Here is a 14,560-nt window from a genome sequence, read left to right as displayed (position 1 = left end):
TGATGATAACTAGTTGGGATCCTTTCTAGTCCCACTCCCTGGCCTCTGTGGAGGAGCTCCAATTTCAAAATAGCAAACAAAAATATTACAGCCTCTCACAGGAAAACTAAATAAATTATCAGACACTAGGAGAGCAAATCGAATTATTGTAATCCTCCCAGGCACTGGCATGACTTTGAAAAGACTCACGTTTCTTTTTTTTTCCCCCTCCCTTTAAAAAAGGCTTGGCATCTTGACCCAAAGACAACGGCAGATTGATAGGGTTTCCACTTGCCTTGGGGACTAGCCCTAATGACACTGATATAAACACATTATTTCCCATTGTAGCAATCTGGTAGGGTACATCGCTGGGGGTAGGGAGAGTCCTGGACTATCGACACATCCTGGGTGCAAGCTTGCCAGCACTCAGTAATACTAAACCCTTAGTCCCACCCCCTTTGCTGTCAGTGTCAACATTTCCATGCTCTTCAGTAAGAACCGAAGCACATAATTTCATATGCAATATAGTTACTCAGTTCTATAATGCACCACAATTCTGTAAGGCCACTATTTAAAACTAGAAAGGACTTCCATCTTATATTTTCCAAAACTGGTAAGTTAAAGTAAGCCTGTGTTGAAGGTGATAATGCAGGTTAGAGAAAAAGCATGACTATGTGTTGTATTTCAGGTGAGGGTTGATTTTGATAAGGTAAGAAGCAGCTGAAGGTGCTAAGATAAAACATAGGTGTTGAACAGAACATCATACAAAATATACGCAATTCTGTGCACTGAAAGGCACTCTCAAGTCGCTAAGTTTTCTGTTTTATGCAGCAGCTATTTCTCTTTGATGCCTTTAATGCGTTTTGACCTTACGATCACTTAAAATTTCCTGTGACCCTTTTCATAGCTTATCCCCTCTAGGCTGACTTGACCCAGTGAAGTGCTGCTTGCAACTCTTTATCAACCTCCACGGAGCTCCATAGTTCAACTGTTCAGCCCTAACATCTTTAAGATAGTCAGACCTCTTGCTTTGTCAGCCAAGGGGAAGAATCTTCCTGCAAAATAAATATTTCCAGTGGTCATTAAAATTCTAAGAAAAAAAGCAGCCAACACCTTGAATTTTGTGTGTAAAGTCAAGTAGGTCCTCCTGGTGTACGTAGCCCCAGTGATGGACACCTACAATTCCAGTGTCTTCCTTTGCCTGCCCTTCTTGCTGTTGATTTACAGGAACGGTTCCCCTAAAACATACAGTGTCAAGCAAAATATCTCTGCTGTGAAAACCAAAGGGACTGGGGGCAAAGCTGGGCACTGGGCATGGTTTGCAAGGCTGCACGTGCTAGAAGCAACCGAGAGTAATCTCTTATTCTAACAGTCACGATATTAGCCAGCAGTATCTGCTGATTATCTTACAGTGATTAAAAGAAGTCAGAGATTTCCCTCAGGCTCCCGCTGTTTCTGTGGTTTAGCAGACAAAAACTTTTCAGGTTGAACCTAAGCCACCTTTTCATGCAAGTAACTCATTACATCTTCTCTCTCTAGAAGTAGGTAATAAGTAGTGAAAAGCCTGTAGTTTTGTTGAAATAAGACAGTCTTCATCACCAGCCTCGTAAAGTTAAAACAGAGGGAATATTAAATCAAGCTCCTAAAATCTAGGCAGAAAGGGATCCTGTACAATGTTCCAGGAACATGCCTCGCCACAGCTGAACATCCATGTCTTTTCCTGAGAAAGACTGCCCAGACTGTTTTTTTCTGAAGCAAAAATTACAATTACTTATCATCATGTATCCTAAGCCATGCTGCTGCTGAGGCAGTGCATCACACTGCAGTGCTGATTAGAAGATGTAGTTTTCAAGACAAATTTTTTGGGGTGTTTTTGGTTGGGTTTTTTTTGTGCCCTGTAGAACCTAAGAAAATTGACCTGCTTCCGGATGCATTCTGCATTCGGAGGGATGAGAGAAAATAGCCTCAAGCAGTAACATCTGTGTGGGCCAGCTAAGGTAATGCATCAGGCTATAGCTTGCTAACAAAGAACACAGAAATGCGGCCAAAAGAACACCTACCGGTAGATACAGACTTCAACATGTCCTTTAAATCACCACCCCTGTGCTGTCATTTATTTGGGATTCACAGGCACTGCTTTTATTTCTGGCTGGTGTTGGTTTTGGACTGGCTTCTCTGTGGGTCTAGCGCATATTTTGATTTGTTTTCTCTACTCCTCTTTTGAGGAGCAGGAAGCTTGATCAGTTGCAGTTTTGGGTTTTGTATGTGTACATGTTGTTTTAATGTTCCTCTTCTCCCTTCTGCTTAGGGGTTATCTTGATTTGGTGTGACATTTTCAAAAACAAAGAGCTGTAGCTGGGGAGATACGACACAGTAAGGATGCAGAGCATGGGACAGATTTAAAAATAACACCAACTGGTCTTGTCAGGAAAATACAGATGACAGAACTTAAGCTGAGAACAAAAATGAAACCACGTAGATGTGAAAGCAGTGAGTTTTGGGTTAAAACTGGCTCTTCTACTCCTTTTCCAATGTTTATAGGTAATATACATCACCTATTGATAAAGCACAAAAACCCAGCAGAAGGTCTGTGCCAGGAACGGCACAATCATGAGACTGCAGCCTTAAAACGTAGGGATGTTGCTGATCTTTTCCATAGGACGAGAACTGTGAGGTCAGGTCAGCAGTTTCAAAAAATAGCACGGTTCAATTATTCGACTGGAAAGAAGGTTCCTCATCTCTCTGGATGCATTATGCATCCCAGCAGCGCTGCTCGAATGAAACATTATCCTGACTGCAGTAAGGAAACAATTGGTTGGATGCTTCTAGGTTCCAAATAAAGATTTGATCTTGCTGAGTGATCTTTAAACCTTTCAAAAAATGAATCACAAAATGGGGGTGTTCTGGCCAAAAAGGGGGTTTCTAACAAAGGGCACCATTGTGTGGATTCTACTGCCCTGACACTAGCAGGAACTAGTCGAGGTAAAAAATGTCCTTCTCCCCTTTAGAGGGTATAACTGATGCTCAACAGATCATTAGCGAGATGGATGTACTAATATATCTGTTGCTGTGAAGGTCCCAGATGCACATATCTCTGAAAAACATGTTATGGATTTGGGACACTAGCAATTTCTAGTCCCCTTTTTTCTACCTCCAAGGGCAGTAAGAAACTACTTCTGCCCATGCTGAGTTTTAGGCGCATATGTTGTTCCAGAGCTTGATTTTTCTCTGAAATTCCTCATCTATGTTGATTTGGATTTGTAAGTAAAGAAATAACTTTCTCTCTAAGGTCTATCAGAGTACCCTCGGATGTGCAATCCACTGAATGTCAGTAATTATAGCCACAGATTAAATTTTAAAAGGAAGGAATACTTGTCATGTAATAAAATTGTTTGTAATTTTTGTGCAAGGTTCTTCTAAAATTTAGATCCTTATCCATATCAAGCTACCAATCATTTTGAGGTTTGCTCATCCCTATTTCTCGCTTCACATATCTCTGACAGAGATGCAAAGCATTTCTTCAATAAATTACCTTTCTGAATAGTAAAAATAATTTGGTAGAAACCTCTGAGGGATGTAGTGCGGGAGAACAAATTACTACAAGACACAGTGGGAGCTGTAAATGTAATTGTGATGGGTGTGGTGACAGTTTGCATTTATAATATATTCACTTTACTACATGGGTATAGCAATATGAGTTAGTTTGCATGACCTAGCACACATTAGAGAAGAAAAAATGCTCTGAAAAATTGTAGACCATACAGACAGTGCAATGCCAGTGCTTTGCCTAATTATGTCTGCTCTTTGTTCTGATGCATACTCTGATATACCTATGGGACCTTTTAGAGACATTAAAGCAGGAAATAAATCTGGTTTAGGTATTAGTTCAGGAAAAACGGGAAAAATAATAACGTATGGCAAGATTACTGAGATGCTGGACTAAACTCTGAGTGTTGGTTTGTGATGTACTGTGCTCGTTTGCTGTCATGTCATTCTCATCAGATGATAACTTTTGGTACCATTTAAAGAGGATCCTGATCTCTCCATCTGTACCTCCAAAAGATTCCCTGGTACTGTATGGTAGGCAAGACTCCTAAACCTCAGGATGCTGTGGAAACCAACGAGGGATGGTCACCCCAATACGGACAGGGGACTCGGCGCTCTCCTTGGACAGAAACGTTTCTCCCTTTAGGTCTCCCAATCTTCATTTTGCCCATTATCTCTTGTCAAGTGAAACTCTTTTGAGACATACAGTGGTATGATGTTTGGATAGCCACAAAACATTTCAGCATCTTTCAGAATGAAAGGCACTATAAACAAAATAAGCATGTGCAGGTGCACGTGTTTTGAGATCATTAGCAAAACCTTTTTCTCATTTAGTGATTGGTTTTAGACCAATACCAACACTATTAATTTGAAGAGAATATAGCTAAACTTTTTTTCTTATCTTTGCAACTGTTAGTAGATAATTAATGTGGGGAATTGTGAAGTATACTCTCAGCACAGCTTATATTCCCATCTTGTTAGGGTCTTGTGTTCGGTAACACTTTCTCTTCATTGAAGAATGCTCTAAGTTTTATTAGGTCAGTGAAGCGTTGCAGCATGTGTATAAATTGTTCTGTTGAGCTGCTTTCTTGTCATGCCTAAGAAGTGAAAGAAGGTTCTCATATACGTTGTTTTCCTCTGTTGATTATTTTTGCAGCTTCTGTGCTTGCAGTATGACCTGCCATTTAGGCATGTTTTCATTGCGCTGAGTGGGCTCAGGCTGTGCTTGATGCAATTTGCTTTATTTTCATCTGTACAAAGGAAAAGGGAGATTCAGGCAAAGTAACCAAAGAGAACAGCAGGGGCATGGGAGACACGGTCTCAAGCCAAGAAGATGAGCCTCAGGCCACTGTGGTCCAGCTGGAAAGCGAGGACCTCAGGTGGGAGCCTGGTCAGGGCGTACAGAAGAGGGTTACTGTCTGCATTGGCACTGCACTAATCTGTTAGTCATTCTGCTATTATCTCTTTTAGAAAGTAACCTAAGGCTTACTTGGGAATTGATGCTCGAGAGGATTGTCTTGCCAAGGTGTTTTTGTGGCTAAATAGGCAATGTTATTCTCCAGAATTTGCTGTCCTCTGGGCTTTTCAAGTGGTAGATCCCATGCCCCTTTTTTCAGAGACATTAAAAAAATATTTTCATTAAAAATAGACACCCCCGACACCCCCCCCACCCCCATTTTTTTTCTTCCTGGTTTCTTAAATCAATTAGTGGAAAAAAACCAGTTATCTTCACATGGAAGCCCACTGCAAGAGAAATGCAGTAATTCAGGAATCCCTGCCCTTTTTATGTACTGTATGTCTCTACATACAGCAGCAGACCTACCACTTCTTTAGTGCCTTTAAGAAACAAGTAAAGAAATACTGATTCGAAACGTAGATTTTCTACTATAATAAAATTCATGCTGTAGTCTGTGAACGTTTTGCTTATGGAATGAATAAAAAATTAATAAGACTTTTGGGTTTATTTAGGATATATATTCAGTTCTTACCCAGAAATGTTCTTGTTCTCTTCCTGTGAAATAAATTTAGACGACTGCATGTACTCAAGACCCCTATTAAAATAATGCATCAGCTACTTATATGAACAAAATGCAGCTTTGAAGCAAGGCCAACTTCAAAAACTAATGGTTTTGTCACAAATCCTTACTGCAAGTGAGCAGAGAGGAGCACTGCTGTGAAAACAGACCACAAACCAGGTTGTTCTTGAGTCATTGTCTCCTGTTTGGCTTTTCTCCAGGTAGTTCGAGCTCTCCCTGTTCCCCCCAGGCAAGATGCATGGATCATCTTGTGTTCAGCTGAATGGGAAAGACCACAGTAGCCCTGATTTTATTTTTTTTTCTTTGTCTTCCGTTGTATTTCCTGCCTAAGGAAGGAAGATGACATCTAATATGAACCTATTCTGTTACATGGGCTGGAAAATCAAGTAAGAACTGAGACCAGTGCTTCCTTTTCCTACGTCTCCAGACCGTGTACCAACCAGTCAACAAGCCAACCTACCTATCTTTCTGCTTCTGTTGCAAAACTAATGCTTTTAGCAGTAAGTTACAAGTCTCTCCGCTATGAGAAACTATTTCCAAACACCCACTGTCCAAGGATATTGGCTATTCAGAAATCTTAGACAAATAGTTGTTGCCTCTAAGCACTTCCTTGACATATGAAAAGCAAGTCTAATGCAAACTATTACTCCATCCATTTACATGAGATATGTGGAATGTTCCCTGCTTAGTTGTGTAGGAGGGGACGTTGGACCTCTGTTTTGTAAACTGGCTGATTTTAGAGAGCTTAAGTCAATCTGTCTACCCTGAAGTTATTCCAAAGACTATATCACCCCTTGTCAAGATGACAATTCCATAGAAGTTTGTTTTGTTGAGCAGTAAAATTTCCTGCTTGTGCAGCTGGCAAGGCAGTAATCTACAGAAACGTTACGTGAGAAGGCTGGGATATGGGAAATCGGTGACTTTCACAATGTGACATTGCTTAGCAAAAACTGCCTTTGAAACGCAGTGTTCACATTTCCAATTAGTTTGCCTCTAGCTCTCATGCAAGTAAAGTCCTCATGGTACCGGGAAGGAAAAAGGAAGGGGGAGAGGGAAAGGAGCAAGCAGAGCTGGAAGAATGACCGTGAGTTATATTGTGCACTGTGCATTGGCTATAAATCCTGCCTGCAGGAATTACTGAAATGGAGAAACAGTTATCTACCAACTTTGAGATCCAATCTGCAAAGTCCCAGTGTCAGCATGATGATTTATGTGATAGAAAGTCGGCAGGATTCAGCCTGATGCAATGAAATAGATGCATGCAGAAACACGCTCTTTGTTTTAAACCGTAGGCACGCTGCAGCTAGCTGGCTGCCAAGGGGGGGGGCGAGCAGGTACCCTGCCACGGGGCAGGCTGCGGGTGTGCCTCCTGTTCTGGAGGAGGATGTTCAGCCCTGTTCTCCTGTGACCTTTGCTTGCTGATGAGCTCCAGAGGGAGCTGTGGCTTGCCTTTTCGCTCCGAGATGAACTCGCTAGAAGCAGCGCAGAAGGGATAAACGTGTGGTCCCGTGAATGTCTCTTCTTCCCCCCCGCCCCTTTCCTTTGCTCCAACCGTTCATAAGAAAACTCAGCTTTTATTTTCCTTTTTTCAGAGCCGTTTGTAAAACAGTCCTATGAAAATGCATGTCGTAAATAAATGAAACTTAATCAGTTTGTTTTGTTTATAATTTTTTTAAGGCTGTGGTAGAAATTGGCGTAAATGCTGCTTTAAAGCCTCGTGAACAGGAGTGATAGCCAGCATTGTTACAACTGCACATTTTTCAAAAGGGAATTTAAACCCACACGTGAATAGCTTTTCTTTAGTATTAATGCTGAGTACATTTGTTTGATGCAAAGTTGATTCAGAAATATATTTTATCTTGAGGTACTGCTAGCATTTGCCTCTTTCCACTCAGCCAGAATGATTACACCGAAAACAATGTGTAGCGAGCGAGGATACGAGGTTATACAATTGCTGAGGCATAACCGCACATTTCACTGTCAGCTCTGACACCCGCTCATCCTGGGTGCGGGTGTCTGGTTTGCATAATCACCAGGTGCTTATTTATCAGCCAGCACACCAGGCAAACCTTCGATTTCAGCTGGCAGCCAATCAGACCTCGTTGATTTACATGGGTTTTTTTGAGACAATGTTTATTTACGTACAAAACAAACACAAACTTTCAGGCTGAATGCCTTTCTCTGTACGCTGAGGAGGCAATGAAGAGGAAGCCCCAGTGGCAAAGATGTGGTGCTGCTCTGTCCTGCACATTTTTGGGTGTCGGGCAGAGAGTATCCGAAATGCCAAACTGTACTGGGATAGAAGTGAATATCCTAAGGCATCCAAGAGCGTGTTTGGGTTTGGTTTAGAAATAACCTGTCTTTGATTGGCTGCTGTGGCTTTTAGTTTTAATTATCTCCTTCAATTGAGAATCTGCAGCTGCCAAAAGCAAACAACCTTTTGTTTCTCTGTCCGTGCAGGTGAGATATTAAGAAGGAAAGAGAAATGTCTAAAAGCAGTGGAAAACATTCCAAAATATCCAAGAGGTAAGTGACCAAAAACCTGATTTGGCTGATTTTTATCTTTGCCTGTAAACACTGTTTCTACCTAGAAAAAACTTCATAAATCTGCTATCATAATTATGCAATTAGAGTGAGTTCTTTATTCAGTTATTTCACTTGTGGATGTTAAGGTGCCTTTTTATGGTATCTGTTGAGATGAAAGAAGTACTTCTGAGCTTTAATTGCTGGACAAACACCCACAACTTTTATTATTCTTATTTTATTGCCTCATCACAAGGACAAATGTCTGTCCCACTTGACCAGCTGCTACTTACATCTGGATTGCAAGACACTTGGATTCACACCTTAGGAACAACCCTAATGTGTGAATTATCTCCAAGATAGGCATACAAGTGCTTCTGGCTTCCCTGACTTCACGTAGCTCCATCAAAGAGGTCATCCAGAAGTGTGTTATGGCACCATGAGCCTGGAAACTGGAGCATCACTACTGTAATCAGGGCTGTGCATGGCAGGGAATTTTCCCCTTGCTCTAAACTCTGCTGCGGAGCATACCAAAGCTGAAATCTGAAGGTTTGCTCACGTGGTTCAGATGATTATTAGTAGGTTTCAGAGGTAAATGTGCAAAAACTGCGTACTGCTGTGTATAAACAATGACAAAATTGAAAAGACTGCCAATTTCAAGCATTCACTGCAGGTTCAGGAAGGTAATATTTTTGTTCAGATCAGTTTCTGAAAAGACTATTTCTCAGTTTTTATGGTTCACAGGAAATTTCCCAAACCCACAAATATTTTCCCAAACTGAAGATCAAAAATGTGAGGCTGCTCTGTATGTAATACATGGGTAGGAAACTTCTTCAGACTTGCCTTTCTTAGTCTTAAGTTTACTTGCTCTATCTTGATAGGTTTTATTAGGCAGGTAATAACACCCACCCAGAATTTCTAAGATTAGAGATTCAGTGTGAGTACGTGAGTGTACGTGGTAAAGCTGTCTTGTTTTTGAAACTGTACTAGAAGTGTAAAAGGATGCAAGACACAGCTCATTCATATTCAGAAAGCGAAGAAGAATGAAAATAACGATAAAACTATTCACAAGGAATTGTTTTTCTTGGCATTGTCCCACTCCTCATTTTGGCTAAGCCACCTGTATGTTTCTCAGTGTGGGGTAACCTGGCAGCTCCAGGTTAGACATGATTTGAGCCACAGGTTCACCTCTCATGGTTCCTTGGAAAATGTGGTATGTTGCCCAGGTGATTTGCAAATGGAAGCTGTTGAAGTGCTAAACTTCCAGTAAACTTTATATCTAACTACAGTTTTACTATTGCCATATACGTCTTTCTTTTCCTTACTCTTTGTGTAAGGATATTACACTTCAGTGCAATTTGTAATACCCTGTGCTACTCAGGGTGCAGCTGGGTTATGTGAGGTCCTTAAAAGCAAGCAGAAAAAATGCTCAAATCCAGAGTAAACCCTCCCTGTAAAGGTAGAAATTTACTGTTTTTTTCTGATTCCTTCTTGCCCTGCCCTTCCTAGGAAGGTTAGCAGAAGCGCTGTGTGGGTCGCCTCCCAGCTGGGTTTCTGAGCACTCAGCCACACAACCCATGGCACTGCTCTCATATCTAGAGTCAGCGGCCCAAGTCGCTTCAGGACTATCAAAAGTAAATTGATAAATGTATAAATACACATATATATATACTGCTAGTGACACTGCAACTGAGACAGAATGAGCTATATGATATATTAGCTCTTTTTGGAACATCAAATGGATGTTGTGGTATTTTTTATATGTTTTATTTAAGAAAAAGGGGTTGAGTAGTGAAACTTCTTCATGCTAGGAATTTATTTTTCCACTTTTTCATGTGTGTATGTGTAAAAGAGTTAGGAGCATGTGTCTACATTACTCGTAGCCTTTAAGTGTATGCCACATATGTTCATCAATCCATCAATCAGGTCAATGTCTGGTTGAAAATGATATAAAATCATGCCTAGAAGAAGGTATGAAATGCCTTTTGCATTGGAACTCTGAGATGTATGGGACTGGGAGAAGCCCCCAGCTGATGGGAGTACTGTTTTTCTCCATTTAGTTTGTGGGGGAAGGTTTACAGAGGTCAGCTGAGACTTTCTTCTGCCATGTGTCCTGCCGTCCTTTGCTCCAGAGAAGTGGAGAAACCTGGATCCTCCAGCAAAGAAGAGAGAAGCTATTTCATATGACAATGGTGATAAGACATACAGCTGTTATAGCCACGGCTTGGTGTGAAAACCTTGTGAATAACCTATTTCTTTCTGTGGCTCATGACAGTCATTCCACGTGCAGTTGATTTTAAGCAAGGAAAAAGGAACACATTACTCAACATTTTTTACCTATTAACAGTCAGTGGCCAGTAAGAGTAAGTGAATAGTAGTATTTGCCTTCTACTTAATCATGTTTCTCTTCATTCACTACAGACACAGGTCCTTTATCTAAGTTTTTATAACGCTAGGCTAAATAAAACAGACTATATAATGGTAGTTGAAGTAGAATGGAGGCTGAGATTGGGCAGAAGACCCCCATTTTCATTATACCAGAGAACTTCTTGGAAAAAGATTATACCAAGCTGGGCAACAAAACCTCATAAACTTTTCAAAAGTGGTGCTGCGTGTTGGTAGCAGTTGGAAAATTTAGGGGAGTGCTTTGCGAGGCTGCAGTCGTGATCACCTCTTTTTTCCTTGATCTGTCTGGAGACGTGGTAGTATGTGTAAAGCTGGAAACAGCGCTTTTCTAATGTTCCCTAACCTCAAAAACAAAATGCCAAGCATAAGGTTTTTTCCTCCTTTCTTCCCTCCAGCTTGTTCCTGCCAGAACAGACTATTCAATTGTGTACTTTGCAGCCAGGCAGAACTGTGCATTGCGATTCTGCCTGCTGAAGAAGAGGAGTGCGGGGATTGAGAAGGCTTTTGTTGCTGGAAGGAATTTTTTACTAGCTTTTTTTTCTCTGTGTGCGAGAGACATAAAGTGCTCTGGAAACATACAGATTCTTCCTGCCAAGAATGGTTGTTTTCACAGCTCCCCTTTTGCCAATTTCAAACTGGTTAAGAAATAATAATAATAAAAAAAAGTTTTCACATACTGTCGGGGTTTAAGCTCAGCTGGCAATGAAACCCCACACAGCCACTCGCTCACTCCCCTGCCAGCGGGATGGGGGAGAGAATCAGAAGAGTAAAAGCGAGCAAACTTGTGGGTTGCCATAAAGACAATTTAATGGGACAGAAAAGGAAGAAAACAATAATAGAAGTAATAATGATAATGATACTGATAAGAATAAAAGAATTAGAATATACAAAGCAAGAGATGCACAATGCAGTTGCTCACTACTTGCTGACCAGTGCCCAGCCAGCTTTCCCCCTAGTTTCTATACTAAGCACAATGTTCTAGGGTATGGAATATCCCTTTGGCCAGTTTGGGTCATCTGCCCTGGCTGTGTCCCTTCCCAGCTTCTTCTGCCCCTCCAGCCTTCTTGCTCGGCAGGGCATGAGATGCTGAAAAGTCCTTGACTTAATATAAACATTACCTGGCAACAACTAAACCAGCAGTGTGTTATCAACACTGTTCTCATCCTAAATCCAAAACACTGGATCACCTACTAGGAAGAAAATTAACTCTGTCCTAGCTGAAGCCAGGACACATACATATCCTAAACTCCCTGGGTGACAGATTTTGTTGAGCAATAGAGTCTGACAAAGTGCCAAAATAACCTATTTCCCCAGAAGAATAGAAGAGTTGAGTATTGAAACTGATGCCAAGGTGAAGAGGGATTTTTCAGTGACAAGAACAAAGACAAGGCTGAAGTGTTATTAACCAACTGTCTTAATTAAGCTAGAGATATGATGTTCTAATATTTTTAAGGATCCCAGTCAGCTACTCTACCTTTGGCTTTTTCACCCAAAAATCTTTAATGCAAAAAAATGAATCCATCTCCAAGTAGAAGGATTACTCATTCTGAATGCCTGAAATGCTTAAAGAGGATTCTAGTAAAATGTTCTACTCCCAACACTGACTTGACTTAATGCTATTCTAAATAGCAAGTTGATTTTAGACATAATGTAGTGCTAAATGTGTCCTGATAGAAATATAAGAGATCATGGCATAAATGCAGACTAAATATTCTGTTGAACATGCACAACAAGGAGAGAAGCTGTTCGTGAGTCAGAGGACGTTGGAAAGCAAAGAGAATTTTGTAACTTACTTTTCTGACACCTTCTTCCAGTGTAGCCCTCGGTACAGGAGCACACATTGGTCCGAACACAGTGACCACCGTTCTTACAAGGGGGGATGCAAACAGCTAGTGAAAGGAAAGCAAACATTTTGTGCACCGATATCACGCAGGGGATCAATGTTACCTAAATTCAGGCTCCTTATTCAGGTGTCTGTGATGGGAGGCCTGTCTGCAGGGGCTTTTTTCTTTAATCGGGGTAGAGAAGGTGTCTCTCCAAAGGGTGATTTGAGCAGATGCCAAGCTGGAGATCCTGATTCTCCCTTGTTTGTGGGAAGAACTCCTAGCACCTAAGGGTCTCTTTTAGATACCTGCAATTAAGTGGTCTGTATTCTGGAGAATCTCTTGGGTTTTTAACACTCTAACTAAAATGCTTCTTCAAGGGCTTCTGCACTTCCACTGTAGATTGGTGTTTGATATTTGCTAGCTTGGCTTTGGTGCTATCTCTCCCCCTTTCTCAATGAAGCAGAAGGAAGGGCTTTGCTTTGGCTTTGGTGCTATCTCTCCACCTTTCTCAATGAAGCAGAAGGAAGGGCTTTGCTTTTCTTCTGCATTCATCCACTATCTCCCCCATCACTTCCATATCCTACAAATGTGGATATTCATTTTCAACTTTAGTTCTGTCTAAACCATAACAAGGATAAACATTTCAAATCACCTAGATGTTGAAAATCACCTTCCATGTTGAACCTGAAAAGAATGAGCATCAAATTACAGAGTCTGTATCATTTTCATTCTCTCCTTTACCCCCAGCATCACAAAACCAAAGAGCTTCCAGCAAGCTCCATTTGCAATTAGATTTTTGTGTGTGAATCATTCACTTGTAAAAATATGCATTGGAATAGCATTCATCTAGGAACTCCAAGGAAACAGAAGAATGAGGGAAAGAAAAAAGAAAATTTCTTATTGAAATAGTTTAGGTTTGGTATAAAGAGTGTATTTACATCCCCAGATTCAGGAGGGGTTGTTAGAGCCATGCTCAAAAAATGACCAGGGGTCTCCCAGGTATTTGAGTCCTAAACATAAGTTCCTGTCTATTCTGCCTGAGCTAATGGGTAGTTAAAGCATTCATTAATTTGACTTCTGCAGCACAAAGTGAGCAAGAAGCCCAAGATACTGTTAGCCTTAGCTTAGAGCTCTCCCCTTTAGGACAGGGACCCAAAATCAGGTCCCACTCTATGTTTGGCAGAGCGATACTTGATCAGATCTCTGAGCGGGGATCTGAAGAAGTTCTGTAGAAGTCTTCCATCCATTACACTCTGGGATGGTCAAGTAGGTGATATTGTGAGCCCCATTTGAAGACAAATTATCATCTGGCTCTGAAACGCATTAAGTGCACAATATAGAGTTCACAAAATGAATGAAGAGCCATGCTTTAACGATTAATTGAATAGTTGCTAATTAGTAATATCACTGGCTTCAGACAGTTTTAGATTAATTTTTTAGTTATCATTAATGTCATCATAAATGCTTACTCCTTCACATATACCATTAAGAACAATATAATGCGGATTGACGACAGACTATAACATCAAAATAGCACAGAGGGAGTTATGGCAAGGAAAGTCTCTGGATATACTTCATGCAGGGGCAGGTAATGATATAGGCTGCTGTTTATATTTTAAGCCTGAATCCTTTATCAAGATGATAAATAGAACATTCTTACCTCTCTGGCACTGTGGCCCGTAGAAACCATAAGGACATGTACACGTATTTGGCCGTACACAGATTCCTCCGTTCAAGCACACAGGATTGCACGTGGCTGTATGTGGATATAAGACAACTCTGTGAACCTCTAATAATTTTCATTTTTTTTTTTTTATAGTAGGCTCTCTTTTGTTGCTGCACATGTCATTGGACTAAACAATTCTAATAATACTGTGATAAATTTCACACAGTCCTTGCTGGTCAGTTGTGCTGCAGTATTTATTCATTGTCGACACAGTGGGAGCGTTTCAGTGGTGTTTTAGCATAGCTTGGGGGATGAAATAAAATATAATTTAATAGTTTATTTCTGATGTCCTCCTTTGATTTGTACAGTTCATTTGCTTCCATTGCAGCATCCTCACCAAACACGACCCCAAGGTAGTAAAATGCGGTCACATTGCTCAGAGCCTGGATAACCTGGAGATGAGATATTAACCATTTGCTGCTTTGTCTGAGTTCAGCAGAGCATCATGGCATTTCTGCGAAGTTGAAGAGTTATGCACCACAAAACCTCCCTTTGTTCTGTCTCATTTAAATGCTGCT

At 40.9% G+C, this 14,560-nt stretch overlaps 1 protein-coding gene across 1 annotated transcript in view; it reads right to left on the bottom strand.

Annotated features, from left to right (window-relative positions):
* The window catches only part of LOC121092587 (von Willebrand factor D and EGF domain-containing protein-like), a 186,246-nt gene that overhangs the window by 21,761 nt on the left and 149,925 nt on the right, over nt 1–14,560 (bottom strand). Inside the window, exons 24-25 of the mRNA XM_040603822.1 lie at nt 13,977–14,072; nt 12,284–12,379 (exon numbers count right to left, since the gene is read on the bottom strand). Of these exons, the coding sequence (XP_040459756.1) occupies nt 12,284–12,379; nt 13,977–14,072 (192 nt within the window). The remainder of the gene's footprint in view (nt 1–12,283; nt 12,380–13,976; nt 14,073–14,560) is intronic.

This window comes from Falco naumanni, chromosome 8, assembly GCF_017639655.2.
Source record: "Falco naumanni isolate bFalNau1 chromosome 8, bFalNau1.pat, whole genome shotgun sequence".
Taxonomy (NCBI): domain Eukaryota; kingdom Metazoa; phylum Chordata; class Aves; order Falconiformes; family Falconidae; genus Falco; species Falco naumanni.
The sequence above is the reverse complement of the archived record's forward strand: the minus strand, read 5'-3'. Positions and strand labels throughout refer to the sequence as shown.